At 49.2% G+C, this 27,414-nt stretch overlaps 1 protein-coding gene across 4 annotated transcripts in view; it reads right to left on the bottom strand.

Moving 5' to 3' along the window:
- Positions 1 to 3,931: 3,931 nt before the first annotated feature.
- The window catches only part of CCDC93 (coiled-coil domain containing 93), an 88,694-nt gene continuing 65,211 nt past the window's right edge, over positions 3,932 to 27,414 (bottom strand). For all 4 annotated transcript variants that reach the window (XM_026510120.4, XM_044388258.3, XM_044388259.3 and 1 more), the window contains 10 exons: positions 27,090 to 27,171; positions 26,558 to 26,629; positions 25,253 to 25,306; positions 23,695 to 23,757; positions 20,786 to 20,894; positions 19,125 to 19,207; positions 17,067 to 17,104; positions 15,561 to 15,645; positions 8,904 to 9,017; positions 3,932 to 4,328 (listed from right to left, as the gene is read on the bottom strand). In XM_026510120.4, coding sequence (XP_026365905.1) covers positions 4,275 to 4,328; positions 8,904 to 9,017; positions 15,561 to 15,645; positions 17,067 to 17,104; positions 19,125 to 19,207; positions 20,786 to 20,894; positions 23,695 to 23,757; positions 25,253 to 25,306; positions 26,558 to 26,629; positions 27,090 to 27,171 — 754 coding nt within the window. In that variant the 3' untranslated portion in view covers positions 3,932 to 4,274. The remainder of the gene's footprint in view (positions 4,329 to 8,903; positions 9,018 to 15,560; positions 15,646 to 17,066; positions 17,105 to 19,124; positions 19,208 to 20,785; positions 20,895 to 23,694; positions 23,758 to 25,252; positions 25,307 to 26,557; positions 26,630 to 27,089; positions 27,172 to 27,414) is intronic.

The raw sequence follows: 27,414 nt of genomic DNA, 5'->3' as shown, positions 1-27,414 counted from the left end.
AATAGCTTTGAAAGGTTTGAGACCTCTGACACCTCTGTCATCCCGACCTTCGAGGTTAGAGTCTAACAAAGACACTCTGAGAGACCCTCTCAAGCTGCTGAGTCAAACTGTCCACCTGTATGCAAATTAGACAAAAGTTTCAGTCTAAACTCTGCTAATACAGGGATGCAAAGTTGCAATCTAGAGAAGTTCTTTTATCCGACCAGAATTTCCTGGCCATTTGCCCACGCCAGATTCTGGGGAGACTGCAAACTTGGCTCCTGCTTTCACTGTTCTCCCACTCTGGGGGGTAGGCACGCAACAGACTTCGCAAAGGACAAAGAGATCAAACAGTAGCATGTGCCACCAAGAGAGATAGCGGGGGAAAGGGCAGAATGTGATCAGGGCTGCAGGCTGACACTGAATGGGTCTGCAGCAGATCAGGCTGTCCTGGAAAGCCACTGCCCGTGACCTTGGATGGACGGTGGTCCAGGCAGAGACAGCAGCAGGGACCACAGCCACGGGCAGGTGTGAGCTCGGCACAGTTGAGGAACTGATGTAAGGCTGATGCGGAAAACCCACAGTATTCCCCACATTGTCAAGCGAGCCACAGACCAGCTACTAGATCCCCTCAATGCTTTTTACACATTTATCGTGAGAAGAGTGGGGACCATGACAACATGATTTTTTTACATGGCGTTTTTCAGCCCATCACCATGTGCTATGAGAAGAAATGCTCTGGACTTGGGGAAAAGGACTGAGAAGGCCTGGGTGGCTCCAAAGATGCTTTGCGTAAGGCACCCCACCTGACTAGTGCCGAGCCACACAGATGGACAGCGGGCACCTCACCTGCTGGGCTCTTCGCTGGACTGCTATGTGGTAAGATGTGCTTGTACCTTGAAGCCAACACTGGATGCAAGTAAAGCGCTTCCTTAACGTTCTTTCCCAAAGCAAGCTTCAAGCCAACTCTCGTCTCAGGCTCAGCCGAAGTACCTGCTGAAGTTTCCTGCTAGAATGTCTGCTTCCCTCATACACTGATCATCAGTCGCATGCAGAGAGGGCAAGACAAGGCCATGCCCAGGAGACAGGAATCAAGGTGGCCTGGGTTTCCAGGCCACTGCTTGCGGTCCAAAGTGCCTTTGCTGGCGGGCCTGCTTTGGTCACTACAGATGTGACCTGGGCCGGCAACAGGCAGCCTGAGGTCATGGGGGTGGCGCTTCGTGAGGTAGTACAGGGCTGCCTGAGGCCTTCTCCGTCCTCTGCTCCTGGTTTCAGGAGCCCCCAAGAGCCACGCTGTTTGTCAAGGAGTGCTTCCTCAGCCTGAGAAAGGCCTGCTATCTGTCGCAGCCCCTCGGCCTCCTGGTCCTGCTTCAGTAGACACTGGCAGGACCTGGCTACACACAGAAAAATGGGCAACGGACCAGAACCCAGTGAAAACCATACACGTGAGACTCTAACGAGAACTTAGGCCTGACAAACCTGGAATGTGCTCTCTGTTCAAAAAGGAAACAGACCCCGACGAGTCATTTTGAGAACATTCTCTAACATTCGGCACCTCCCTCTAGCGCCATAAGCTGACCCCAGGGACCCATGAGACTGAACCCAGGCCAAGGACAACAAGAAATACGTCTACAAGTCTCCCCACACGCCTCGTGGTCGTCTAGTCTGTACTGCTCAGCAGCTCTGATTTTGGTTTAGACCAAGGCAGCCCCATGTACTCCATGAGACGCATGTCAGGGAGGGCGGTGCCCCACCCCGAGGCTGGTGGAGAATGCCAGGGTACTGGGGCAGCAACCTCATGGCTCTGACCGAACAGGGGCAACTGAATGCTTCCTGAGGAAGCCTCACTCCTCCAGAAGCACACGTTTCATAAAAGTAACTTCAGCATGTTTCCTGCTTTTTTGGTTTTTGTATTTTTTTTTTAACTCCAGAAAAGTCTGTGGGCTTAGCCCAATACCCAGCCATACTCTGGGCACACAAGATGTCCTGGGAAGAACTCTCGTGAGTGGCTTCTGAAATGAAGGGGGCCTCGGGGCATCACATCAGCCTCTAAGGCCTGAGTGAAAGGCACGCTTACGGTCCTAATTGCTCACAAAGGCACCATTCGTTCTGTGGGCCATCGATGGCGAACACGGAGCTCTCAGAACTGGCTCCTGCAGTCTAATCCAAGATGAGTCCAAGGAACAGGAACAAACTTGTTATCTGTACTAGGCCTTGTGGATTAAAAAAGGAAAAGAGATCTTCTGAGACCTCCCTATACCGAAGCCAAACCAAAATGGAATTCTTTGGAAACATAGCCCAATAAATGCCCTCACTTTTAAATTTGGATTAGTCAGTGCTGTACTTTCCTCGATAGCAGGGAGGTGGGCTACCGAACCCCAAAATATAACCCACTCCTCCTCCCTACCACCTTTGGAAAAATAGACAATTTCATAACGGCTCAAAACGTTGCTAGGGAGTGGGTCCAGGAGCTTCTCAACAAGAAAACACAGATGTTTCCCTGAACCTGAAATAATCTGCAGTCAAACTGCTGTCCTCCCTCCCGCCCTCAGAGTGCCACCTGCTTTCTGGCTGTCGCTTGCTTCAACTTCATGGGGCCCTTTCAAAAATCAACCCGCAGATGACCGTGGCCGTGGGAGCAGCTGAGGGGAGACGTACACGGCCCAGGAAGGGCACACTCGGCACAGGGGAGCGCCACTCTGGGAGCAGCCAGCCTCTCGCACAGGCCTCCCCGCCCGGCCACAGAAACCAACGGCTGCTGCTAATCCAGCATCCGATTTTTAAGTCTGTCTGCATTAGATTTGCTTAATGCACATATCAGAGAACTAAGAATGAACGTGATGTCCTGTGACTGCACTGAACGCCCCAGATGCCTGCCATGTGTAAGCTTCTATGTGTCACGTCGGAATCTGCCGACTAGTACGTGTGCAAGGTTCACGCAGAATGAAGTGCAAACCTCACTCGGGGGGTTCACTGAATAGGGCTGAGCTGCTGGATCCCTGACGGCCAGGGCAGGAGGGGCTCCGCATCTGGACAGCTCATTTCCGGAGGAGAGAGTCTACTGCTCTGGCTTCCTTCAAGGCTCCCCAAAGGCGGGTCCCAGCCTGCCCTTCCTGCAGAGACAGGCCTGTCCACTCCTTTCCCAACAAGCACGCTTGTCCTCTCCCTGCGCCCTTTCCAGTTGCTAATTACCATCATACTTTATCCAAAATGGCCTTCCCATCTCCCTCTGCCTATTCAAATGCAACTCCCCGTTTGGATCCAATTTGAATCCAATCCTACCTCCCCCACGAAAACTCCTGGATCTCTGCACACCTCACTGCTCTTCCTCCTGCAATGCCCTCTGCTTTCTGCTCACGACTGGTCGCTCGGGCATTTATCACGGGCTGCCCTGGAGCTCGGTGAATGGTGCATGTGTCTCATCTCTGTGCTTGGCCCAGGACCTGTCCAGAATGTGGAGCTCATGGCCTGTGCACATCAAGGGGAGGGATACACAAGACCAGCCCCATCCGGCTGTGACTCACGTGGGGGACAGGGCATATTAAGGGGTCATTCTTGTGCAGGGGTCCTCAACATGAGGCCCCCGTCTTCAGTTTTTGGTGAAATAAGCTCGAGTCGTGTCGAAGCATTAAACCAACGGCCGCCACTGAGCTTTTCATTCTTGTGGCTACAGCATCAGGACTGCTGGCTGGCATCTCGAGGAGCCAGGAGCAAAAGGCACCAAGGGGAAGTGAAGGGCCCACGTGACCAACACTCACATGGGCTGGCCATTCAGCTAAAAGCCTTTGTTTACTTAAAACAAAAACAAAAACATTGCAGGCGACCAAGGTCTGGGGTCTAGTGGGCTATTTCTGCTCCCCGGGCCACGTGCCGGCTGCCTGAGGGGCAGGGCCTGTGTTTAATACTTCACCTCCCTCAGTGCTTACTTCTCACTGGTTGCTCAATTAACATCTGCTGAACAAATGAATTCCTTTTTATTCAGAGAGTCCATACAAATACAGGTACCTTCATATGTGCAATGTTACTGGAAAAATTAAAGTTGACCCGACAAGAACAAACACGGCCTGCATTTCTTCATAGGCTGATGGGTGTTATCCAAGCCATCGTGTTTACACCGTCTGATTCCATCAACAACAGAGAGATGAAATGGAAGCAAATGGGAGAAAGAAAATATCCGGGTGCTGAGATTATGACCCCTGCGTCTCTCTACTGTAGTGTTCAGAACCATTTCACCATCTTGCAGTTGATATATGGTGTTAAAAAAAAAATCAATGCCATACGATGTCTGGGAACTTTCAGGAGGCCTTGGCTTTCACCTTGGACAGCAGCACCTCGTTCTTGCGGCCCTCCTGGAAAGGAAGCAGAGAAAGTGTACATCAGCTTTCCCCAGTCCCAGGAGACACAGCGACGGACTGACTAACCAGCCCCCTTGCACGTTGCCACCAGCACGATGGAACAGCCAGGACGGGTTCACCTGAACTTCGGTGCCTAAATAACTGTAATGACAACTGGTTTCTGGACTGTCAGGCCGAGAACAGGATGAGGATTAGGCATTGTCATTCCAAAAGACTTCATGAAGCCACTGCAATCCTCAAGGGGCCAGAAGCAGCCAGCAGACACTTAGGAGCCAATCTTGGACCACCACGACAAGGGGGAAGGTCCTTGGAGCCTGCAGCCGAAGGGGTGATGAAAGGCAGACCTAGTTCACAAGCAAGCAGAGCCGCTAAGTTCTTACTCTGATAACAGTGAAGATCAAGAATATCCTTAGCTTTAAGAAAGAAACTCACAGAAGACCGGGTGAGAGACATGCATTGAGGGATACTTCCCTTTTTTAAAATGAGATGTATGAAATCCATGACTGCATGTATGGGGGGAGGTCACAGGTCCCAGCCCGTGTGTGTGGCATCTGGTATCCAGTGGGGCAAGGTCACCTGTACATTCCAGAGCTTCTCACTATGCCTGCTCCTTCCCTCTTGTTCCCACTGGCCTTGACAGCTTAGGATACCTCTACCTGCTGGCAAACAATGTCCCCTCCTTCCTTGGGCCATGTCACCAGCAGCCCAGTTTAAATGGAGAGGTGAACATGGTAAGTGGAAAGGGCCTGGAGAGGCAAACTGGAGGGCCCCGGCCCAAGAGTGAGGTCAGGCCTCCAGGAGCCATGCTTCCCGGGAGATGCCCTTAGTATGGAAGAAATTCTTCCACCTTGAACCCTCTGCATCCCAAACCCCCAAAGTCAATGTTTCCATCTCCCTGGGTCTGGCTAGGTGCTCCCTGCTGTCTGGAGGCCCTTTGTTCTTTCTGGCAGTGTCACGGCTCATGGCTGCAGTGGCCCTGTTTTTACCAAGTGCCAGTTCACCTGCAGGTACTTAGCCTTCTCCTCAGAGCCGGGGAATAGCTCGGCTCTGGGCCGGGAATAAGGCTGAATGACTGTCAGAAGCAAGGTACTCTGATACTTTCTGAGCACATGTTTCTGGAGGGGGAAGCAGTTAATTGTTCCTGGGGCGTGGGAAGAGAAAGAAGCTGAATAACATTTGTTATACTACGGAAGAAAGTTTTCCTTTTTAAAATGAGTTATTGAAAATAAAATAAAATAAAATAAAATAAAATAAAATAAAATAAAATAAAATAAAATAAAATGAGTTATTGAGATTTGCTTGGGGAAAAAACCTCCAGCCAAACACCAAGGGTGGGTGTGGGGGTAAAGATGGAACAAGAACAGGCAGACAGTCATACTATTATGTTATTAAATTACTTCCTCTACTTCTGTGTATTTTTTGAAAATTTCCATAAAAAAAGATAAAACAACAAAACTGAATAAATACATTCAGTTGTCATCCACTTCAACTTTTAAATGAGGCAAAAACAACTCAGCAGCATCAGCATGCTCCTGTGGCAGCGTCCCCAGCAGGGGCAAGTCCATGGACACAATGCTGACCTGACACCTGAACTTCTCAGTAAAGGTGTCCTCGGCCATCACCTGCTACGTGTGAGCACTGATGAAGTTCCATGCAATCTACCGGAGGCCTTTTGGGAAACTACAGAATGATACTGTCCATCTGTTCAAAGCAAATACAGAAAGGGTCCTTTAGGCATTTCTTTCCAGAAGAGAAGGGAAAACACTTCCTTGCCTGTTTCCTTCCTACTAGAGACCATATGGGGCCCGCCATGTGCCAGACACGGTACTTCATCCCCCTCGAAATTATGTACTCAAAGTCAGCCTCATGAAAATGCATGGTCTGCATTCGTCAGTGCTAGGCTAGCATTTAAAGCTCGCTTTGGTGACCTTACGAGAGACCGTGGTCTAGAGACATAATTAATTAACGTAATGCAGCAATTAAAGTGATTTCAGAGTATGTGTTGCTCCCTGGCAGAGCTGCTATTAACAAACCCTGCTGCGATGAGCAAGCCAATGGAAATCTGGAGATCACTGGATGTCTCTAACCAGCGTCTCGGTACAAGAGGAGGCTGGGAGTCAGGATGAGGGGGCACCACTGGGGCTCAGTGGACATGGAGTACCCCAAACCTGATGAAGGGAACGACTAAGGGGGCCAGGGCCGTGCTCTGCACGAGGACGCTGCACTCTGCCTGGACAGTTACTGTTGCCAGCACGAGTGCAGACACCAGGATACGGTGGGACATTAGAACCCAGGAGGAGAAGAAGGCAGGCTGGGCAGAGGCAAGGAAAGAAAGCAGAACAGAGAGCTTTCTGGAAGACCCTGCCCTGGGATGAAAGTCTCCTCTTTCAAACTGATCTTCTACCCCACAGGAGATCTTATCAGGTACCACCACTGTAAAACAGCAGAATTACTCCGGCTGAAGGAATGGGGTGGAAACTGGGGGGCCGCAAGCCTCTGCTGCCACTTCTTCCTCAAGCTGCGGTGGCCCCAAGAGGGGCCAAGTCACCTCGGAGGAGCAGGTGGAAAACGCTTAAGATTTCGGAACAGTGACACGCAGTAGCTAATTTTAAATTTTTGCCACGTAAAATGTTAAAAAAAAAAGGGAGTAAATACTATCATTTTCATGTCAAAAAACAAGAAAATATGCTTTTTTAAAAAGGTGAGTCCTTTAAATGAAATCTATTTAGTTGTCTGAAGAACATACATTCCCCTTCCCCATTTCCCCCCCGACTTGTTTTGGACGGAGGAAAATGGCATGGGCAGGCACATGGTCTAGGGGTCTCAGCAGCTCGGAGGGATGCACCCGTGCTCTCTGACGCCAGAGTCTCTGTGCCTGGGGAGGCAGGAACACAGAAAGCCTGATGTTTACCATCTCTGAAGGAACCGTTGCCTTTGGGGGTCATCTTAAGACTTCAGCCCTGAGAGTGTGTAGTGCGAGAATGAGCTTTTCCATTTCACTTTTATTTGCTTTGATTTTGACAGCTTATACTTATCCTCCTCGATTTATCTACTTTTTGTTTCTGCTGTCAAAAGGGCAGTGCTGCTGTGTCCAAGCAATATTTAATTCTTCCCTGCTGGGCCTTTTCTCTGAGTTATTTGCATTGAAGAGGAAAAAGAGCTCTGCTGGGGAGCAGTGGGTCCTGTTTGATCCCTGCCAGCTGGCTCATTAGCTCTCCCAAAACTTCAGCTCCAACCCCTGCTAACCACAAGGGGCTCCTGGACCCAGAGCACCTCACCCGCTCATTCTCCCGGCTGTCTGGCCTTAGATCTCAATCCTGCTGTGTCCATGGCCAAGTCCGCACCCGACAGAGACCTTCCCTGGCCACATCATCTCTATTAGTGCCCCCAGCCCTGGCAAAAACTGAAATTAGTTCTTATTTGTTATTACTTGTTTACTAGGGTTTGTATTTCCTAGCTTGTTATCCGTCTTCCCAACCACAACGTCAGCTCCTGACACAGGGAGTGGGTCTATTTAACAAAGTGCTATATCCCCAGGGGCATGACAGGAGCTGAAGATCATTTATGGAAAGTGTGAGAGATTTTGAAATGTCTGTGGGTTGTGGCCCCCAAAAGTTAAATTTAAAAAAAAAGGGAAGGAGAAGTAGAAAAGGAGAAAATCGGGAAGGAAGGAAGGGAAACAAGTCTTTAAAAATATACAGGAATAAAATTTTTGGTATGAAAAGATCATACTTTTTCTTCTGTAGGCCTAACACCAGGATACAACCTACACCCCTAGCTCCTCAATATTCAGCAATGTCTACACTCACTGAACCCACACAGATTTGGGCTAGAAAGGGGGAAGGAATTCCTGAAAATGACGTTGCTGATATCCTAGTAAGTGACAAAATGAAGTCCCCTTCGTGGAAAATCTCCTAAGAAGAGGGCAAAATTTTTCTCCCTGGACCCATGGAGAGTAACCCTGCTCAAATGCAGGGAGAGAAGATGGGGACAAACAAAACTCAGTTGAGCGTTGGGTGTCAAAGGAGGCGGACGGAGCACTAGATGCAGATCCCTCACCTGACCCAGCAGAACCCACCAATGAGGAAACAGGTTCGGGGGGATTCAGTCACTGCCCAAGTACACAGCTGGTAAATGGTAGAGGCAGGGCTCGAGCCCAAGCCTGCCAAGCTCCAAGTTCACTCTTGCCACAGGCTTCTCAAGATCCCTCCCCTGCCTCGGACTGGGGGAAGGAAAATTCTAGATCTGAATGTGTAACGAATGGTGTTTCCAGGTGGCCTCTGATGCTATTTTACTTGTGAGTTTAATATGCTTACTAAATGTTAGGGGAATGCAAGTAAAGATGTGATGTCTCTTAGAACATTCGAGACTTGAGCTGGGCCAGCGAACCACGCAGTCCTGAACTACCTAGATGCGGTCCGTACCTTACTGTCAGATCACATTGCTCTTGCCCATCCCTGGCCCAGTGGGAAACCAGGCAACCACTCTGGTTTTTAAAGGCTCGTCTTGAGATGAACACAACCCCCCCCCCCCCACAGCCCTACGTGCCTGGCCCCATCTCCCTCTTACCTCCTTGAACTCCTTCACAGTCTTAAAGTACAGCCTCTGCTTTTCTAACAGTTCCAAGTACTGGTCATTCAACTGATCTCTTCTCATCTTGTTCTCTTGCTTCTTCTTTTCCATCTGTTGAAACATTTTGGGAAATGGTGAGGAAGGGGCATATTGTGACCAAGGGCTGCTGGCAACACCTAAAAGGTGACCAACATTTTCAAGGACTTCCTTCCAGTATTTCTCTTCTGTACATCATTTCTGAGGCTGACCTATTTATTTACATGACATTACATAAGGTTTCTCTCATTTATTCAGCAGTTCTACCCCTGGGCACTCACCGTCCCACTTGTGTGTGTGTGTGAGATCACCATCGACAGGCTGTGGTCCTCCACCAGGGGCTGTTCTGCCCCCTGAAGGGCATGAGGCAGTGTCTGAGGATGGCTTAGATGACCACCGCTGCAAGGAGAGGGTGCTACTGGCACCTTCTAGTAGGGAGCCAGGGATGCTGCTAAACATTCCACAACACACAGGACAGTCCCCACTCGACAAGGTCCAAAATGTTAACTGTGTTGAGGTTGAGAAACTCCTATGTAAATAACTGAGTTCTTGTTCATTTAACATAAGTATTTCCATGCTATTGTATACTTTTAAAAAAAAAGATTCTATTTATTTATTTGGGACAGAGAGCACAGAGGAAGACGACGACTTCCTGCTGAGCAGAGAGCCCAACACGGGACTCAATCCCAGGACCCTGAGATCATGACCGAAGGCAGATGCTTAACCGACTGAGCCACCCAGGTGCCCCTATTGTACACTTTCTACAATCAAAACTTAAAAAACTATACAATATCCCCAATCACATTGCTAACTTCCCCATCATGCTATTGGTGGAAAATTTAGGTTGTTTCCAGGACAGTGACCTCATAAACAAAGGCTGGATTTGGGTTAAAGAGACTTTCCTAAGGTACCTGACAGCTTAGTCTTTCAACAGATATTGCATGGTCACCCTGTGGACTAAATGCGGTGGTGACGAGGCGATGTCACTGCTCCCACGGGGGGCGCACGCTAGAGGGGCTGATGCTGACCGAGCACCTTGCACAATGAGCTCCGTGTGCAAAGTCCTATTTGTGATCGCTCGTCTGAAGAGGGTGACAGGGTTGGGGGACAGAGAGGCGGGTGGGTGCACGGCCTCTTCAGCCTGGATGGTCAGGGAGGGCTCCCTGAGGAGGGGACACTCGGGCAGAGTCGGCAGTGGTATGCGCACTACTTCCGGCAGCAAGCGAGAGCATCCCAGACAGCGAGGGCAGAAAGCTGTGGTGGCCGGCTGGCGCCCGGCTTGCTGCAGGTGCTCAAGAGCATGCTGGATGAAATCACCGGTCTTCCGATGCCTGAGCAGGGCTTCCGAGTCACGTGTTGGAAGGGACTGCCAGTAAATCCAGGTTAAAGTTGAACTGGCTACACTGTATCCCAGTCACTCCCTTCAGGCCACGGGCCGATCACCAGGTGAGCTGCAGCTCGGTGTCCCCGCAGCCTATCCCAGCCTCGCTCAGGGGAAGGCCCATCCGCATGGGCACTGATGTTCCTGATCCACTCCTGACCGTGTATCCAGCTCCTAAGTCACCTGGTGACCTCATCCTGACCTCCCTGCCCGCTTCTTTCCACAGGTGTGCACAGGGACACCGGTCACATGCTTGGGACCAGGTCTGGAGTCTGGTAACCCGCCTGGCCCCAGGATCTCCCAGAGGCCCTGGCTCAGCAGTCCGCCCTGCTCCCTTCTGGAAGGCTTCCTGATGCTGCCCAGATGACGACGGTCCTGCCACCACTCCCCCTGATGTTACTTCCTGTGCCCATTTCCCACGGCTGCTAGGAATGTCTTCTGCTGAGCGGGGGGCGGCGGGGGCGGGGGGAACCTCACTGCTGGATCCCTAGCTCTTCAGTAGCATAGCCTGGCAGATCGATCCCAGACCTTTCCTGCCCGCTCTGTCCTCCAGCAGAAAATGTGGCCGTGAATGACTATGTCTTAATGATATCAACAGGGCACTTTAATAAGTTTAATTTGAATGTCCTCAGGTCCCACCATGAAAGGTAGTGTAGCAGCCCTGAAACGGATTGAGCTTGAGGCCAGAAAGGCCTGGGTTCCAATCCTACTTCTGTCACTTACTGTGTATCCTTGGACAGGTTATTTAATCTTTTGGAATAACAGGTCCCCTAGTTCCAAAATAAGGATAATATCACCTAGATCACAGGTTACAAGGTATATATGATATTAACTCATATATACCTTGAGTGAATGACACACCACTTGGTTCACAGTAGCTATTCAGTAAAGACTGTGTTTTGTCTTCACACTGGACACCGAGAATGTGGGTGGTAACAAGCGGTAAGAGTCCCCCTCACCCCCAGAATCAGGAGCTGACTCTTGGGTCCGAGTTTTATTTTCACACTGTCCTAGCAACCCCTTCCCCAGGCCCACTGTTCCCAGTCCTTGCTCATCCGGTTCACACTCTAGGTCAGGAACCCCAGATTCTTTTGCTGAGCACCCGCTCCCAGTATTCCAGAGACCCACAGACTTCGCCTCTTCAGGATGAGGTCAAAATGCCTTCCACTACGTGACTCTCTCTTCACCATGGAGCCCTTCCGTGCACCATACACACCTTTCCTGTTACGTGTACACACTGCTGGTCTATGGTCTACTCTGCGTGCATCCTGCACCCACCAATCCTGGGGGTGTGTGTGCTCTGCAAGGACAGACTCCCTGCCACATATACTCTGAGCAGGAACCATCGTGGCATCCATACAGGGAGGGCTATGGTTTTTTAAACAAACATCAAAAGACATGCAGCCAAACGAATGTTGTTCTGCAAAGACAGCCTTCTTGCATTTGAAGTGCCAGCCTATGGACTCTGAGAAATAAACTGAGGGCTTCAGAGGGGAGGGGGATGGGGGAATGGGATAGGCTGGTGATGGGTGGTAGGGAGGGCACGTATTGCATGGTGCACTGGGTGTTATAAGCAACTAATGAATCATCGAACTTTACATTGGAAACCAGGGATGTACTGTATGGTGACTAACATAATAAAAAGACATTAAAAAAAAAGAAATATTAGAGAAGTTTTTTAGAGAGAAGGCAAATAATATAAGTATGAAACCTGGATCTCTATAAAGACAGGAAGACCACTGTAAAATCAATAAGTGAAACTAAAATAAAACCTTTCCTTTTTCTTATTCTTAAAAAAAAAAAAAATGAAGTGCCCCAGCCAATATTCAAACGTGCCCGAGAACCCTCTTTGAGAACTGCCTTTGCAGTCAACTGACTGAATTCATTCACTCAGCAAACAGTTTCTGAAAGCCCACCATGGGTCAGGTGCCGGGCTCGCCACTGGCGATGCACACATTCTTCGAAGAAGAGAACCCTCTCGGCCTGTGGGCCTGCCCACCCACCTCGTACCCCACCACCTAGTGGGGGAGACAGAGACACAGAGCAGCCTCCTTCCCTGGCTGGCACTGAGCTATCAACAGCACGAAGCCTGGGGGAGAATGGAGAGAATGAACGGATCACATCCACTTCCTTCCCTAGGAATGCATCTCCTGGTAAACAGGAAGGGGAAGCCAAAGGAATTTCAAGCTGTACTACAAAGCTGTGATCACAAAGACAGCATGGTACTGGCACAAAAACAGACACATAGACCAATGGAACAGAATAGCGAACCCAGAAATGGACCCTCGGCTCTTTGGGCAACTAATCTTTGACAAAGCAGGAAAAAACATCCAGTGGAAAAAAGACAGTCTCTTCAATAAATGGTGCTGGGAAAATTGGACAGCTACATGCAAAAGAATGAAACTTAACCACTCTCTCACACCATACACAAAGATAAACTCCAATGGATGAAAGACCTTGATGTGAGACAGGAATCCATCAAAATCCTAGAGAAGAACATAGGCAGCAACCTCTACGACATCGGCCAAAGCAACCTTTTTCATGACACATCTCCAAAGGCAAGAGAAACAAAAGAAAAAATGAACTTGTGGGACTTCACCATGATAAAAAGCTTTTGCACAGCCAACAAAACAGTCAAAAAAACTAAGAGGCAGCCCACGGAATGGGAGAAGATAACTGTAAATGATGTTACAGATAAAAGACTGGTATCCAAGATCTACAAAGAACTTCTCAAACTCAATACATGTGAAACAAATAATCCAATCAAAAAATGGGCAGAAGATATGAACAGACACTTTTCCAATGAAGACAAACAAATGGCTAACAGACACATGAAAAAATGTTCAAAATTATTAGCCATCAGGGAAATTCAAATCAAAACCACACTGAGATACCACCTTACGCCAGTTAGAATGGCAAAAATTGGCAAGGCAGGAAACAACAAATGTTGGAGAGGATGTGGAGAAAGGGGATCCCTCCTACATTGTTGGTGGGAATGCAAGTTGGTACAGCCACTTTGGAAAACAGTGTGGAGGTCCCTTAAAAAGTTAAAAATTGAGCTACCCTATGATCCAGCCATTGCACTACTGGGTATTTACCTCAAAGATATAGACGTAGTGAAGAGAAGGGCCATATGCACCCCAATGTTCATAGCAGCATTGTCCACAATAGCTAAATCGTGGAAGGAGCCGAGATGCCCTTCAAGAGATGACTGGATTAAGATGTGGTCCATATATACAATGGAATATTACTCAGCCATCAGAAAGAACAATTTCTCAACATTTGCTGTAACATGGACGGGACTGGAGGAGATAATGCTAAGCGAAATAAGTCAAGCAGAGAAGGACAATTATCATATGGTTTCACTCATTTATGGAACATAAGAAGTAGGAAGATCAGTAGGAGAGGAAAGGGATAAAGAAAGGGGGGTAATCAGAAGGGGGAATGAAGCATGAGAGACTATGGACTCTGAGAAACAAACTGAGGGCTTTGGAGGGGAGGGGAGTGGGGGAATGGGATAGGCTGGTGATGGGTATTAAGGAGGGCACGTATTGCATGGAGCACTGGGTGTTATATACAAGTAATGAATCATGGAACTTTAATTAAAAACTAGGGATGTACTGTATGGTGACTAACATAATAAAAAATATTATTATTAAAAAAACAACAAAAAACAAAAAACCCAATCAACTCCTAGTGTTCTTTACTATGGACAACAGCAGCTCCGCGGGGTGCCGGGTGGCTCAGTCGGTTGAGCCTCTGACTCTTAATTTCAGCTCAAGTCATGATCTCAGGGTCGTGAGATGGAGCCCAGCACCAGGCTCTGAACTGGGGATGGAGCCTGCTTAAGATTCTCTCTCTCCCTCCCCAACACCACCACCCCTCTCCCCTCGCTCTTTCATTCTCAAAAAAAAAAAAAAAAGAGCAGCTCCCCAAGAAGGAGCATGACGGCATGACGGCAGGGTGGAGAGGTCCGTCGCGCTGCGATCTTGGGCTGTTAGAGGCTGCAGTTAGCCAGGCTCTCTGTCCTCCTCCTCCGTTATACCCTACCTAGCTCATCAAGAAGGGGCTGTCCTGCCTTGGGTTTGTGCACGTGCGAGAGGCAGGTCACGTGCTGCCTCATGCCTGCTTTCATTTTTGGGGCTGAATAGTCTTGTCACTGGTGGTAATTTCTTTTTCTTCCCTCCACTGACATAATTTTATTGAAGTCATTAATGGGGAGATTAATATTTTCTACAGGGAAAGGGACATAAAGAGCTTCTGCCCTTAGTTCATCTCTTGTGAGATGAGATTATAGGCAGCGTGAAGGTTTGCCTTCTGTGAGTGGGTTTTTGTGATGACAAGGACTACAGGCACCGCTTCCTTCGTGTGTTTGCATTCTGGCATCACTCCCTGCACCACTCTGCCCCCAGCTTGTGAGAGGACATGCCCTGAGTCCCCAAAAAGGTGTGACTGTCATGGCTGAGGGCCACTCTGGTGTAACTCATGTTTTTAAAGGGATCAAAAGTTAAGAGATGTGGTGGTATTAGCGAGGACTCATCTGGTTGTAACGGTAGAAAACTGGCTACGTCTGGTTTCTAGACAGTCATCAAATCATTATTACTGTCAAAATGGCCCAAGTACAGAGCCACAAACTGATGAAAACTCCACACTGGCCCCAGACTGAATGATTCTCTGTAAAGCTATCTCTGGAACTCCCACAATGCTTATCGATTCCTCTTTGCTCTTCTGAGGCATAATACCCTCTCACTTCAGAACTCAGTTTGATAATTATTTGCATTTTTTATAGAGCATTTCTGAAAACTAAAATGCTCTCAGGATCCTAAGGAATGAATCTCTAATGGTAGAATTTCAGGAACCAAAGATCCAGCGAAGAAGAGGCTGTGGGCAAGAGAGGAAGCCACTGGTGAAAGCTGGCTTCCTCGTCTACACAACAGGGGTAACACTACTCACTTAGGAAGGCTTCTAGGAGGAGCAGCACCATGCTTGGCCCATAGCAGGTGTTCAATCCATGGGGCTACTGGTAAGAGCTGCCTTTAAACCAGCAGCCTGCGGAGCCGGCGCTGCGCACTGCAGGGCTAGAGGCATGCTAGGAACCCACGCTGCGGACACTTAAGGTGCATCTTCAGGACTGGGAGCACATTCCCAGGACAAGCAGAAGAGGCCTGCTCCTCTCAAGGCCTTCTCTGGAACCAGTATGAGATCCCGGCCGCACCAGAGAAAACAAGCTCTCTCACCTTCATTCTGCTCTGCTTGATTCCTTCTACGATCTGTTCCATCTGACGTAAAAACTGGTCCCGGGCAGTAGGGGAGGCCATGGCTCTGAAAAGAACAATTGGCAGAGTGAAGACCAGCATGCAGGACGCTCAGGAAGGGGGAGGTGTCAAGGAGTCGGCCCCATGCTCAGATGATGCCTTTGTGAGGTGTGCTAGACCCCTGGGGGCCCCTGGGTCCCAGGCAGTCAGGGATTCTAAACTCTGAGGAAGGCACGACCACTAGCCTCATCTCATAACTGAATATGAATCTTTTCCCCCCTTTTTCTCTATAATTCGCTTACGTAATTTGTGTTAGAATTCTTAAAGCAAAACAAAATGTTATTAAAATCAACAAAAACATTTCTTCCTTTGATGAGGACATCCACTGCCTAAGAAATGAATTCCACTTAGTTTTTAGAAATCTGAGGATTTGGAGGCACTGCTCAAGATGAGTAGACACATTCTGAGATTCCCCTAAAACCACGGTCAGGACACCTGGTCCTGTTTCTACAGGCAGCAGCTAAATGAGTGGATTTCCTGGTGTCCTGAAACCGTTCCCTTATCCTCCTGTTCTGCGCTGGGAATGGCCCCAGAAGGATCAGAGCACACGGATACAGGGACTGAGAATTCTTCCAAAGGACAGGCTGGCAGAGCAGAGCTTATCACAGCACCATCAAACACTCAACACTGTAGCCTCTCTCAATTATCCGGAAATGATGATGAAGCCACCATTTTTAGAAACGTCACAGGGTTATAACTCACTAATTGACTCTGAATCTTATCAGGGAGCTGTGGTTTTTTGTTTGTTTGTTTTTGGTTTGTTTTTAATTAGAAATGGAGCTTAAGATCTAGAGTTCATAATCCATTCAGATCTTAGTCACCAGTCACCTGCCAGGGGCTAAGAGAGGTTTGTGCTGGAAGCAAAAGGAGTCGGCTGTAGAGACAGCAAGCCCTGGGCTGCCGGACTTGCGGGCTGGCATGACTTGGGGACAGGTGAGCCTTGCCATACAATTTGTGGGGAAAAAGAATTCTTATCTGAATAAAGTAGTTTAGAAGATGCACATTGACCTAAAAACAAAACCTGTCATTAGATCTTAAAAATCTTTTTAAAAATTAGATTATTTCCTTATCAAATTGTGGAGCACCTCTGTGTGCTCAAGAACTAATGGTTCTGATCTAATCTTAACAAGACAAAAGTAATCAACAGAGAGATTACAGTTGTGAGGCACAAATTACTTGAAAGTTACTTTTTTCCCCAAGATATTCCTTAGTGTTTCTCAGACTCACTCTAACGTCGCTGTATTTTTGCAGGAACACTGAGACCGTATAAAGCGAGACACAGATGCACTCAGCAGTAGGGGTGAAAGTGTAAAAACCACCTGTCTAGCCCTGTCTCACTGCCGTAATTCCTGTCATAGGGAGGCAAGCCGAATGCACAGTGCAGGGTACACCGGGGTACTGACAGGAAGGAGGACGACCAGTACTTACTGTGAGAAGTTCTCATGAATTGAGTTCAGCAGGCTGATCTGAGGAGGAAAGGAAAAGAAAAAGGAAAAACTATAAGCACAAGGAGGAAAGATCCCAGCATGGCCGCAAGCACTGCAAAGCTGTCTTGCCCCTGGATACTGCTTCTGAAAGCAGCGCAGCTTGTTTACCGAGATGAAAGAACAAGAGAAAAGAGCAGCGCGTTCTTAGCCCCACAGCTTTTCCCTGAGTATCTACCTTCTGACAACCCACGACCCCAGGGATGTAGGAAGAGGGCTCCTAGAAGGACCTAAATTCCACAAAGACATTAGGGCCCTTTGGGCAGCTGCCATGGGTCCTTGCTTCCTCAGCAAACGGTGTTCTTTATTTTCAGGGCTATCAGCTTAGCAGAGGGTCAGTTGGGGTGGAGAGCGAGGACACAGTGCCCATCCTATAATTTCGCCACATGGCCAGCTGCCGGGCGGCTCTGAGAGCCTACATGAGAATGCATCCCTCAACGGCCCACTCCTGTGGAGAACGCCTTAGCCTGCACAGGAGGACCCTCTTGCTGCCCCACTGATACAGTCTGAGGCAGGGCTCTGAGTCCAGGGTCCAGAAACCTCGATCTTCTTTCTGGCTGTGTCACTAACTCAGCCTATCATTTACCCTCCTTGGACCTCAGTCTGTAACATGGAAATGATATTCTTGTCCTTAGGACTCCACAGGGATGCTTGAAAGCTAAAACAGCACAGGCATAAATGGATTTGGAATAAAAGGCACAATTTATCCAAATATAAAGTTCTATGTCAATGTGGCTTGGAATTAAAAAGCTCCCACCCTGCCCCTGCACACTCCTAGCTTTTAAAAGAATGCAACAACTTTAAACACTACTGATGAAGGAAGGTGATGGACTTTCTCAGAAGGGGCTGGCCTGTCCCTAAGTTAGGGTTGGTAAATCTTCCCCTCACTAGGTGGAACGATCCCAAGGCCACGGTGTGGAGCAGAGCTATGCCCTACACCCCAGGTCTGACATTAAATCCCACCAAATGCACTCAACTTATGTATTCAAGTATTTATCGAATGCCTGTCATGTGCCTGTCACTGTGTAAGACTGCAGATATAGAGAAAAACAGAACTCAACATCCCTCCTCAGGAAGTGTCCTCTAGGAAGAGAGAGATTGATCTGGTTTGATTGACGACAGCCAATAAAGGTGATGCTAATTACACATGCCTCCATTTGGGGGATCACGTGAAAGACGCAGCTGCAATACAGTTCTTAGGTTCAAGGTGACGATGAAATGGAAACTAATTCTGCTGACCTCGAGGTGAGGGGGTAGGCAGAACTATACACGTGCCAGGAGCCACCAGATGCAAGGACCTTCACTGTCATTTCCCATTCTGTCTCCTTCATTATCATACAAAGCACGCGGGATGCCCTCTTTACAGAATAAAACCCAAATCTGTCTGACTCCGAAGTGTATGCTCTCTCCACCCCATTGTGCTGCTGCTGTGACGACCACATTGTTCCTTTCCCTCTTGAAACATAGCTACACCCTGCCACCCTGCTCCAGTCATCTGTCGTCCGACGTGAGGGAGCCCTGAATCATGAGTGGATTCAACCTGAGTGTCAGAGGTCACGGAGGGGGCGTCAGTGCCTGGGGCAATCCTTTTCACTCCTGGGGGCCACGGATGATTAAATAGCTAGTTTCTCTGCGTCAACTTGAACGAACCCACCATCCATTTTATTTGGCTGGTTCTTTCTTTCCTTTAAAACTCAAACTAAAGTTTCGCCAGCCCAGGCCCCCTCCATGTGCCCCTGTTTCTCTCTAGACGTCATTCCTCATGAAGCACTAGGAAACCGCGGTCCACCAGCCCCACGTCAGCCCATGCACCTGTGCAACGTTCGCTCCGAGGCGGCTCTTCCTCTCTAACTTTGTGACCCAGCACTGGGCACAGAGCAGGAGCTCCTTCCACTTACGCCGACTGCCTCCCAGACATTCAGCTCGTCTGAACTTCCTGGGGTCAACAGCCCTGGTCTCTGCTCATCTGATTAAGTTATTTTCTTTTCATACAGGTTCTTACCTCTTTTTCCAAATAAACCTTTTTATCGTCCAGGGTATTATATAAAGTGAAGAACTGCTTGGTTTCTTTGTGCACTGCTGAAACTGTAAATGCAAAGAAATCAGCACACGGGTAAGAAAATGGATCAGACAATCCTAAGTACCTCCTGCCCTGGAGGCGCATCCACAGGAGCCCAGCGTGTCCTGGCATCTGCGGGAGCCGCGAGGTGCACACAAGCCTGTGCAGAGCTGCTGCGGGCTGGCCCCTGGGAGGAGGTGCCAAGGAACCTGGCAGCATGTGGGACAGGTGTGGGAGGGAGAGGCCCACCTCTCAGGTGAGGCATCCGGGGGAGGTGGGGGAAGGTGGCAAGGATGGGGGAGCCAGCATGCCATCTCCTCCCGCTTATGTGGCTTCCTCCCTTCCCACCTGGGCAGCAGCCACAGCCTGCTCCCCTCTGTAATCCCCATGCTTAGCACGGGCCTATGCAGCAGGCCCTCCAAAATACCAACGGGATGAATGACATGCCTAACCTAGGGCAGAATATGTGCCTAGAACTTTCTTCCCATTTCTGTGCATATGACTAAGGGGAGGTCTTGTTTACCAGACTCCCAACATCCTTCCCCATAAAATTACTCTGCATCTCTGTCCACCTCTTCTTCTTCACTCTTCCCTATAGAATGACTTAGGAGGAAAGCACCAGATTCTAGGACTGGGACTGGGCCGTATTCACTAGAGGACGAGGTCAATGCAGGGAAGGGTTCCTGTCTACAGACTAGATCGGAGTTGGGTCTGACAGAGTTGAGAAGGGGTCCTAGGCACAGGTAACGAGAGGAGTTGAGGCCTAAGACGTGTGTCAAAGTGCCTGGTGTATTGCGGGGTGGTGTGTGGACTGGGGAAACCAGAATGTGGGCTCAGAGGGGGAAAGGGGTCCTCCAGGCAGGCCGCTTAGACTGGGGAGGTTCTGGAGATAATAAGGAGAGACACTTTCTTCAGGAGGCCCGGGGAGCTCCTGAAGACTGGTCAGCAGAGAGAGAGGTGACATGGCAGGCAGGTGAGGGACTCAGAGAAGGGTATACAGACTGGCTAATGGTCATCCAGCTGAGCTCTGACACAGGAGCAGCTATCACAGTAGCAGTGGGAACAGAGAGGCAGTGACAACTTTGAGGGCCACTCTGAACCTGACAGGACCAGCTCACTGATTCCGGCTGGGGGACACCCAGTCCTGGATTACCGGGTGAATACAGTGCTGTCAAAGTCAAGGACCAGACCACACGGGCAAGAAAGTTCATCGAGAAGAACAATGAGTGAGGACTGATCCAGAGACGCTCTATCATGGAGGGCTCAGGTCCCGGGTGAGGCTAGAAAGCAGATGGGGAGCTCAGTGGAGCCAGACGGCTGACCAGGAAGAGGGCGGGTTCGAAACGTCACTCTAAGAGCCCCATTAGCTCAATCTGTCCACAGACAGGGCAGCAGAGCACCCCAGGGCTGCTCCTGGGGCTAAGGGTCACTGAGCAGAGGGCTATGCGGAATGAGGGCCCAGTGGGCCTGATGATGACAGGGAGCCCCTTCCGGTGGCGTCTTTCACGAACTGTGCTACGATGCACACCCTACCATGCTTGCGTGGGACAGAACCCTCGCCTCCCAGGACCAGTCTTGAGAGTGTTCGTGGTCGAGGCACCTACTCTGGCGGTAGAGTTCAATAAATCTCTTCTGATACTGTATGAGCTCAGCTCGGCTGGGTACTTCATCAATCTTGCGATGCAAAATTGCTATTTCTCGATTTCTTCGAGCCTAAATGCAAAAGGAAGGGAGAGACAATACTATTTGGTAAAAGGTCTTATGTATTCTCTGGGGAGCCAAAATACTGCCCCCACCTCCTGAGCATAACCCCACACCGCACCCAAAAATCCATTATTGGCCTGAGGTCCCCATCTCAGATTCTGGTGGACCCTCCTCCCACTTTGCAACACACGCTGAAGGGGTGTGTGGCTATGAACTAGAACCAGAGAAGGCAGCAAATGAATGGCTAGGGACGGAAGATTCTAAGAGGGAAGGGCTTTTGTGGACAGCCCTCAGCCATCCCTCTAGGCCCCCAATGGACTCTAGAGTAGCCGATTCCGCCATCACCAGATGGGGAATGGGAATGAAAAGGAAGGCCTCCCAGATGATGAACGGATGCCACCCCGCTGCCTCCATATAAATTCCAAATTCCTTAGCCTATAGTTTAGTCCTACAGTACTCTTTAGCACTTTCGCCCTACCGTGGACTGGGGGTACAGGAGCCAAACCGGCCACTGACGGCACCTGGGGAGGCAGGGCGGTGTGGTGTGGCTGGGCTCCCATACCTCTCCCTTTTTTCTGTGCCACCCCATCTCGCTCTCTGGCCTGCCCCGCTCACAGAAGCGAGTGGGGGTCTCTAAGTACTGGGGAAATACAAGCCTCCTGGTGAGAAACCCACCAAAACCAAAGTAGGGTCTCTGTGGCTCTGGTCAGAGGGAAAAATGGGCTTGTCCTCTTGGCCAAGGCTACCCTGCCCCTGGGTGCACAGGCTTGGACTCCTGCGTTTGTTTTTTCCAGGAATCTTACTGTTTTTACTGCATCTCTAACCTCTCCCTTTCTACTGGCTCCTTCTTACCAGCATTTAGATAGAATAAAGTCCCTCACCCCTCAACAGCCCTTCACTAAGCCCTGATCACCTCTCAGCTAGCAGCCTCTTTCTTTCTTTTTTTTTTTTTTAAAGATTTTATTTATTTATTTACCAGAGATAGACACAGCCAGCGAGAGAGGAAACACAAGCGGGGGGAGTGGGAGAGGAAGAAGCAGGCTCCTAGCGGAGGAGCCTGATGTGGGGCTCGATCCCGTAACACCGGGATCACGCCCTGAGCTGAAGGCAGACGCTTAACGACTGCACCACCCAGGCGCCCCCCTTAGCAGCCTCTTTCTTCTGCAATAACAGCCCCCAGTGCCTGCAGCTGCCCCTGGGCTGTCAGTCATCCTTCTCCCCACTGGCAGCTGGCTTCTCCCATCACTACTGCACTGCTCTCACCAAGGTCACCACAGACCTTCTCTGGGAGATGGTTCGTAGAAAATTGTCAGCTTCTAGCCTTCTTGATTTCTAGCAAAATTTATCATTCTCCCTGCTTGGCCCTCTGCTCAGCTTCCACAAGACCCTGGCTTCCCCATGCCTCCAGCTACCTCACTGGGGGGTTCCTCCTTTTCCTCTGCCTGTCCTCACACAGGTTTCACCACATGGTCACAGCTTTGGTTCCCACTGACACAGTGCTACCACCCAATCTCCAGCCCAGGCTAGCCTGACCATTACACCTGACACCCAATCACTTCTTGGACATTTCTACTTGGTTTTAAGAGCTGCAAACAGATCTCAGTAATTCACTCCTATTCACACACACCCCCTTGAGCCCTATTCTTTCTTTAATGTTTTTTTTCAATGAATAATACAAGTATTCACCCAAGTCAGAAAATTCAAGCACCATCCTTGACTCCTCTGTTTCTTTGACCCAACTGATGCTAAGTTCCATCAGAGATAGCTTCTCATTCTCTCCTGTGCCAGTTCATTTCCACCCAGCCCCATGGTCCACGCCCTGGCTCAGGCCCTCAACAGGCTTCCGGTTTTACTGCAGCCTCCCTCTAGCGAGTCTGAAGCTGCCCAAGACAGGGAATTTGCATATATCTTGGTTCTCAAATAGCCAGCCAGCTCCCAGAAAACGGGCCATCCCGTTTACTATTCCTGGTGCCTAACACAACACCGAATATACACACAGTAAGCACGCAGTCACAGTATTCAAGTAAGCAGTTGTATTTTCCTGCTTTCATTTAATTCTGTTTCTTTAAAGATTAGCAGTGTCCCCGTATCAAGGACAAATATGATGTACCCGAATTTAACCCGACAGCTCAGCAAAGTAAGCATGAGCCAGAGACAGGAGAGATAGGGGGCTCACTAGCCCCTGCAGCCCTTTGACCATTCCCGTCGGAGCCTGGCTTTCTCTTCCCTGAGAGCAGGGAGAAGGCCCAAGGCAAAGGACACAAGTTCACTCTGGGCTTCTGAGCTTCCATGAGGCAGATCCTGGCAATGCAAGGGATTTTGCAATGAAATTTTGACTCTATGTGACTTTAACTTTGGACCCAACTCTAAAACCTGCTTCTCCCATATTTGATGGCTTTCTTACAAACCTCCAAGGTTATCAAATTAGACTGCCAAAATGGGCATGTGATTTTAGAAGAAAAGTACTAGACAAGAGCGTTGGAACGTAAATGCTGGCCTTGGCACTTACCAGCTGCTTGACTTTGGACAAGTACGTAACTGATTTGAGTCAATTTCGTCATATAGAAAATGAAGCTAATACCTACTCTCCACCTAGGGACCTCAATCAAATCCATCGAGATGACCGTGAAAGTAACATACTGATGTGAGGTGTTATTGTCAACATCTTAAACCACATAGTTCCACTCCAGACAGAAAACTGGCCAACAGCAGCCTCCGTACCCATCCTTCTTAGATACTGGGACTTCCTCGTTCTCTACAGGATACTGTAGGTGTATTTAGGTGTTTTTTTGTTCTTGCTTTCACTTACCTGTAGTAAACGGATCTTATAAAGCTTCTCCTTCTCCATGTTATACCGTCTGTCTAGGTCTTCCTAAAAATCGGAAAAGGACACAATTATCTAAGAGCAGGAAATGTTCATTCTTCGATGACGTCTTTTGAAACTGAGTATTTTTATATCTCTCCATTCTGAGGCCCCAAATTTCTTTTCTCAAATGGCTGAATTTAGGGTCTGGGTCCTGTGTCATGTGAGATCCTGAGACTCTTTCATCTCACTGCATAACAGTTCTTCCTTCTTCTGGGGTTTAGCGTTCTTAAGTGAAGTATCCCCCAAATTTATGTGCCCCCCGAAAAACTATGATGATAAGGAGATCATTATTACTTAAATAATCAGTTGCTCTAAGTCCCCGTGCTTACAGTGACGCTTTCTTTATTCCTACTTAGAGCTACATTGTCCAACATGATAGCCGTTAGCTCTGTTTAAATTTACATTAACTAAAATGTAAAAATATTCAGTTTCTCAATTGCAACAGGCACACGTCAAGTGCTCAGTAGCCACAAGGAGGTAGTGGCTATCATACTGAACAGTGTAGCTACAGACACTGCCATCACTGCAGAAAGTTCTTCCGACAGCACTGAGGTACGAGAGAGAAACCAGCTCTCACTGAAGCCCAGGAGGTAAGAGGCATTGCTAGATGGTTTGCTGCATCAAAGAGAGCTACGAAAGGGGTCAGAGGTGTCTTCTCCCGCAGCACATGTGTGTGGACGTGCACGCACACCGCCCCCCCCGCCCCTCAGTCTCCTCCACAGGGCTCAGCTGCGTGCAAACCCACACGACTGCACTACAGGACTCCGAAAGCTCATTCTCTAGTCTGAGGGCAAAAGGGAAGAGGCAAACACTGAAGGAGGCAAATGTTTAGAGGCTCTCCTGCTTTGCTCTTCCTCCTCCTTTTCCTTTTTTCCTTCTCCAGGACATTGGTTGGAGAGCTGGGAGCACTGGTTTTATTCAGAGCAGGGGTCCGCAAACTACTGCCCGTGAGCTAAAACCATACTACCCTTGGGCCAAATTCGCCTCACTGCCTATTTTTGTCAATAAAGTTTTACAGGCACATGGCCATGTCCTTTCATCTACATACTGACTGTGGCTGCTACAGTGGGGTTGGCACACCATGCTGAAAATATTTCCCATTTGGCCCTATATAGTTTGCTGACCTTGGAATGTAGTACAGTAGTTTTTCCCCCTGCATCAGCCCCGCCCCTCAGAGCCTATGCACTACGACCAGCCTGTGTGGCCAAGGCACGATTCTCCCCTCCTCAGCTGAGATGCCACAGCAGACACACAATGCCTGCACAAAGTGCTGGGAGAAAACCCAGCAGAATGGCGGCCTTCAGGGCCATCCCTGGGGAGACCCTGCTTCCATCTGAAGGGCTATGTGTGTACAATGGGGCGATGGCCCCGAGAGCCCGCACATGGAGTAGTGGTCAGAGAGAAAATTAAAGTAGCCATGAGAAGTTGTCAGGGAGGGCACAAAGCTGGCCACCACTCCCACGGAGGACAATGGAGGTGCTGAGAATGGGTAGGCACTTACATTATGAGTCATCACAGGGGTTAGGGCACCATGTGGCTCTCCGGCAGACAGGCTCTGAAACGATGAAAAGTAATGCACACTTTCCTGAGTGAGGGGAATGGGACGGAAGCTGTGGGTCCGCATGTAGGAAGGGGTCGGAGTGGCGATGGGGGCAGTTCACAGATTTTAAATTGTTCCTAAATGAGTGTCACACCCGAACAAGCCAAACAGCAACTGTCTTGGAACGTAATAATCCCTCTAACAAGATGTGACTGCTAAGAAGAGAACTAGCACCTGAAAGTCTGATTTGTACAAACTCAGAGGCTGACCGGGCTGACGAGTTGAGCCCTAGAGGTGCAAAGTTTTAGAGACAACCGGAAAGGCCAGCTGCGTGATGATGGTTCCAGGACACCACTGCACGGCCAGACTCTGCTGCTCCTCCGTGCCAGTCCTGTCCCACCAGCCGGAGGCACCCCCACAACATACGTGCTGCACAGCCAGGGGCACAGTCCCCCAGCGGAGGGCGCGTGGACTGGTGCTGGCTGGCTTGAACCCGTCTCTTCCCTCCCTGAGCCTTGAGCTGCCTGAGCTGGTTCTAAAGGGAGCGGGTGCAGTCAGGACTCTGAGACCATGTCCAGCTCGTGCATCCTAAGCACAGGGGGCCTCAGGGAATGCGCTTGGAATGAAGTGGGAGAAGGGAAAAACACACACAGCAATCTCTACAGTCTTATCTGGTGAAAGAAACACTTTTCTTTCTGGTCTGTGTTTTAACTTAACGTTTAATGGAAATTCACATGAGCTCCTTAGAGGAGCAAGTCCTCTGTCCTGAGAGCAGCTGGTCGGACGTGTTCGTACATCCAGCATGTTCAGGGCTGCTGGGGCTCTGACGCTGCCTCTTGTTTCTTGCTCACTGCTGCCTTTTAGGGGTGGGGCCTGTCCCGAGGCAGGAGTGGAGGATGAAAGGAATAAAGCGGTACAACACTTAGAGCACAGGTCGCATGGGAACCAGAGCTCAGAAGGTTCCCAGAAATACCCCTTCCCTAACTGGTGGGAGACGCCAGACTTGTCACTTGGTTATTCCCGTCTGGGGTTGCTGCTGTGCACACCCACTGCTGCCTTTTACCCAACAGTGGAGGAGAAAGGGAGGGACGGAAATCTAAGAAAACCCTGTGATGAAAAACAGTTGAGAAGTGTGTGTTCAGAGGAACGGTTACGACGAACTGGCCGGTCCTTCTTAGCATCACACTCTTTGCTGCAGTCCTCCAGAAATCCTTCCACTTATAAGTCACAGCAGCACCTAACACGTCCTTCGGAGCCTGTATTTACCTTTTCTTCTCCGCCTGGTACTCTCTCGGCTTTCAGGTTTTCAATTTCCTGCTGCAGCCGTGTCATCTCCTCCTTTAAAAGCCAAACAAACATTTACAAAACTCAGATGAGCTGGTAAATGGACCTGTGCACACACCGCCCCTGGGCCAGACCGCCAGGAACGAGTGCTTATCACACAATAGACAACCTATGTTCATGGCACAGCCTGGTTCATATGATGTTATCCTTTCATATTTTATAAGACTTTTAAATATATGTATATTAAATTAGCGTTTGTTAGACTATGTTTGTTAGACTGTGCTGTCAATTTGGGGTTTGGCACATCTAGTTACTAATCTCACTCGCTTCTGGTACCCCTGGGGGCACCCACCGTAGCACCCTATTCATCTTACACGACTGACAGAACTGCTCCAGGAATCTACTTTTTCCGACGGCACCAGAACAGGACGCCACAACAGGACAAGGGGGAGGTAAGGCGAGAGACTTCACAAGAGTCCTGGTTCAAGGTCTGCTGGCATCAAGCAACACTTACTCGACAATGTGCTTTAAACTCTTGTTCCTGACTTTTCAGACTTTCGTTCATGGCTACCAGTGCTCTCAAGTTCTGCAGGATACTGAAGAGAGAAGACCAAACAATGACATACGGAAAGCTGTGATGATTTTCTGAATCACAACTAAAACCAAGCCCCCAGCTAAAGAGGGGCTCCCTTTTTAAGTTCCTTTGTCTCTCCCAAGAGTGTCTAATGGGTTCTCCACAAGTGATAATGACTACCATTTAACTGACATTATTACTCATTTATACACCTGAGTCCATCAGGCCACATCCAAACAAACATCACAGAACCTAGAAGTAAAAT

This window comes from Ursus arctos, unplaced genomic scaffold (genome assembly GCF_023065955.2).
Source record: "Ursus arctos isolate Adak ecotype North America unplaced genomic scaffold, UrsArc2.0 scaffold_1, whole genome shotgun sequence".
Taxonomy (NCBI): Eukaryota; Metazoa; Chordata; class Mammalia; order Carnivora; family Ursidae; genus Ursus; species Ursus arctos.
The sequence above is the reverse complement of the archived record's forward strand: the minus strand, read 5'-3'. Positions and strand labels throughout refer to the sequence as shown.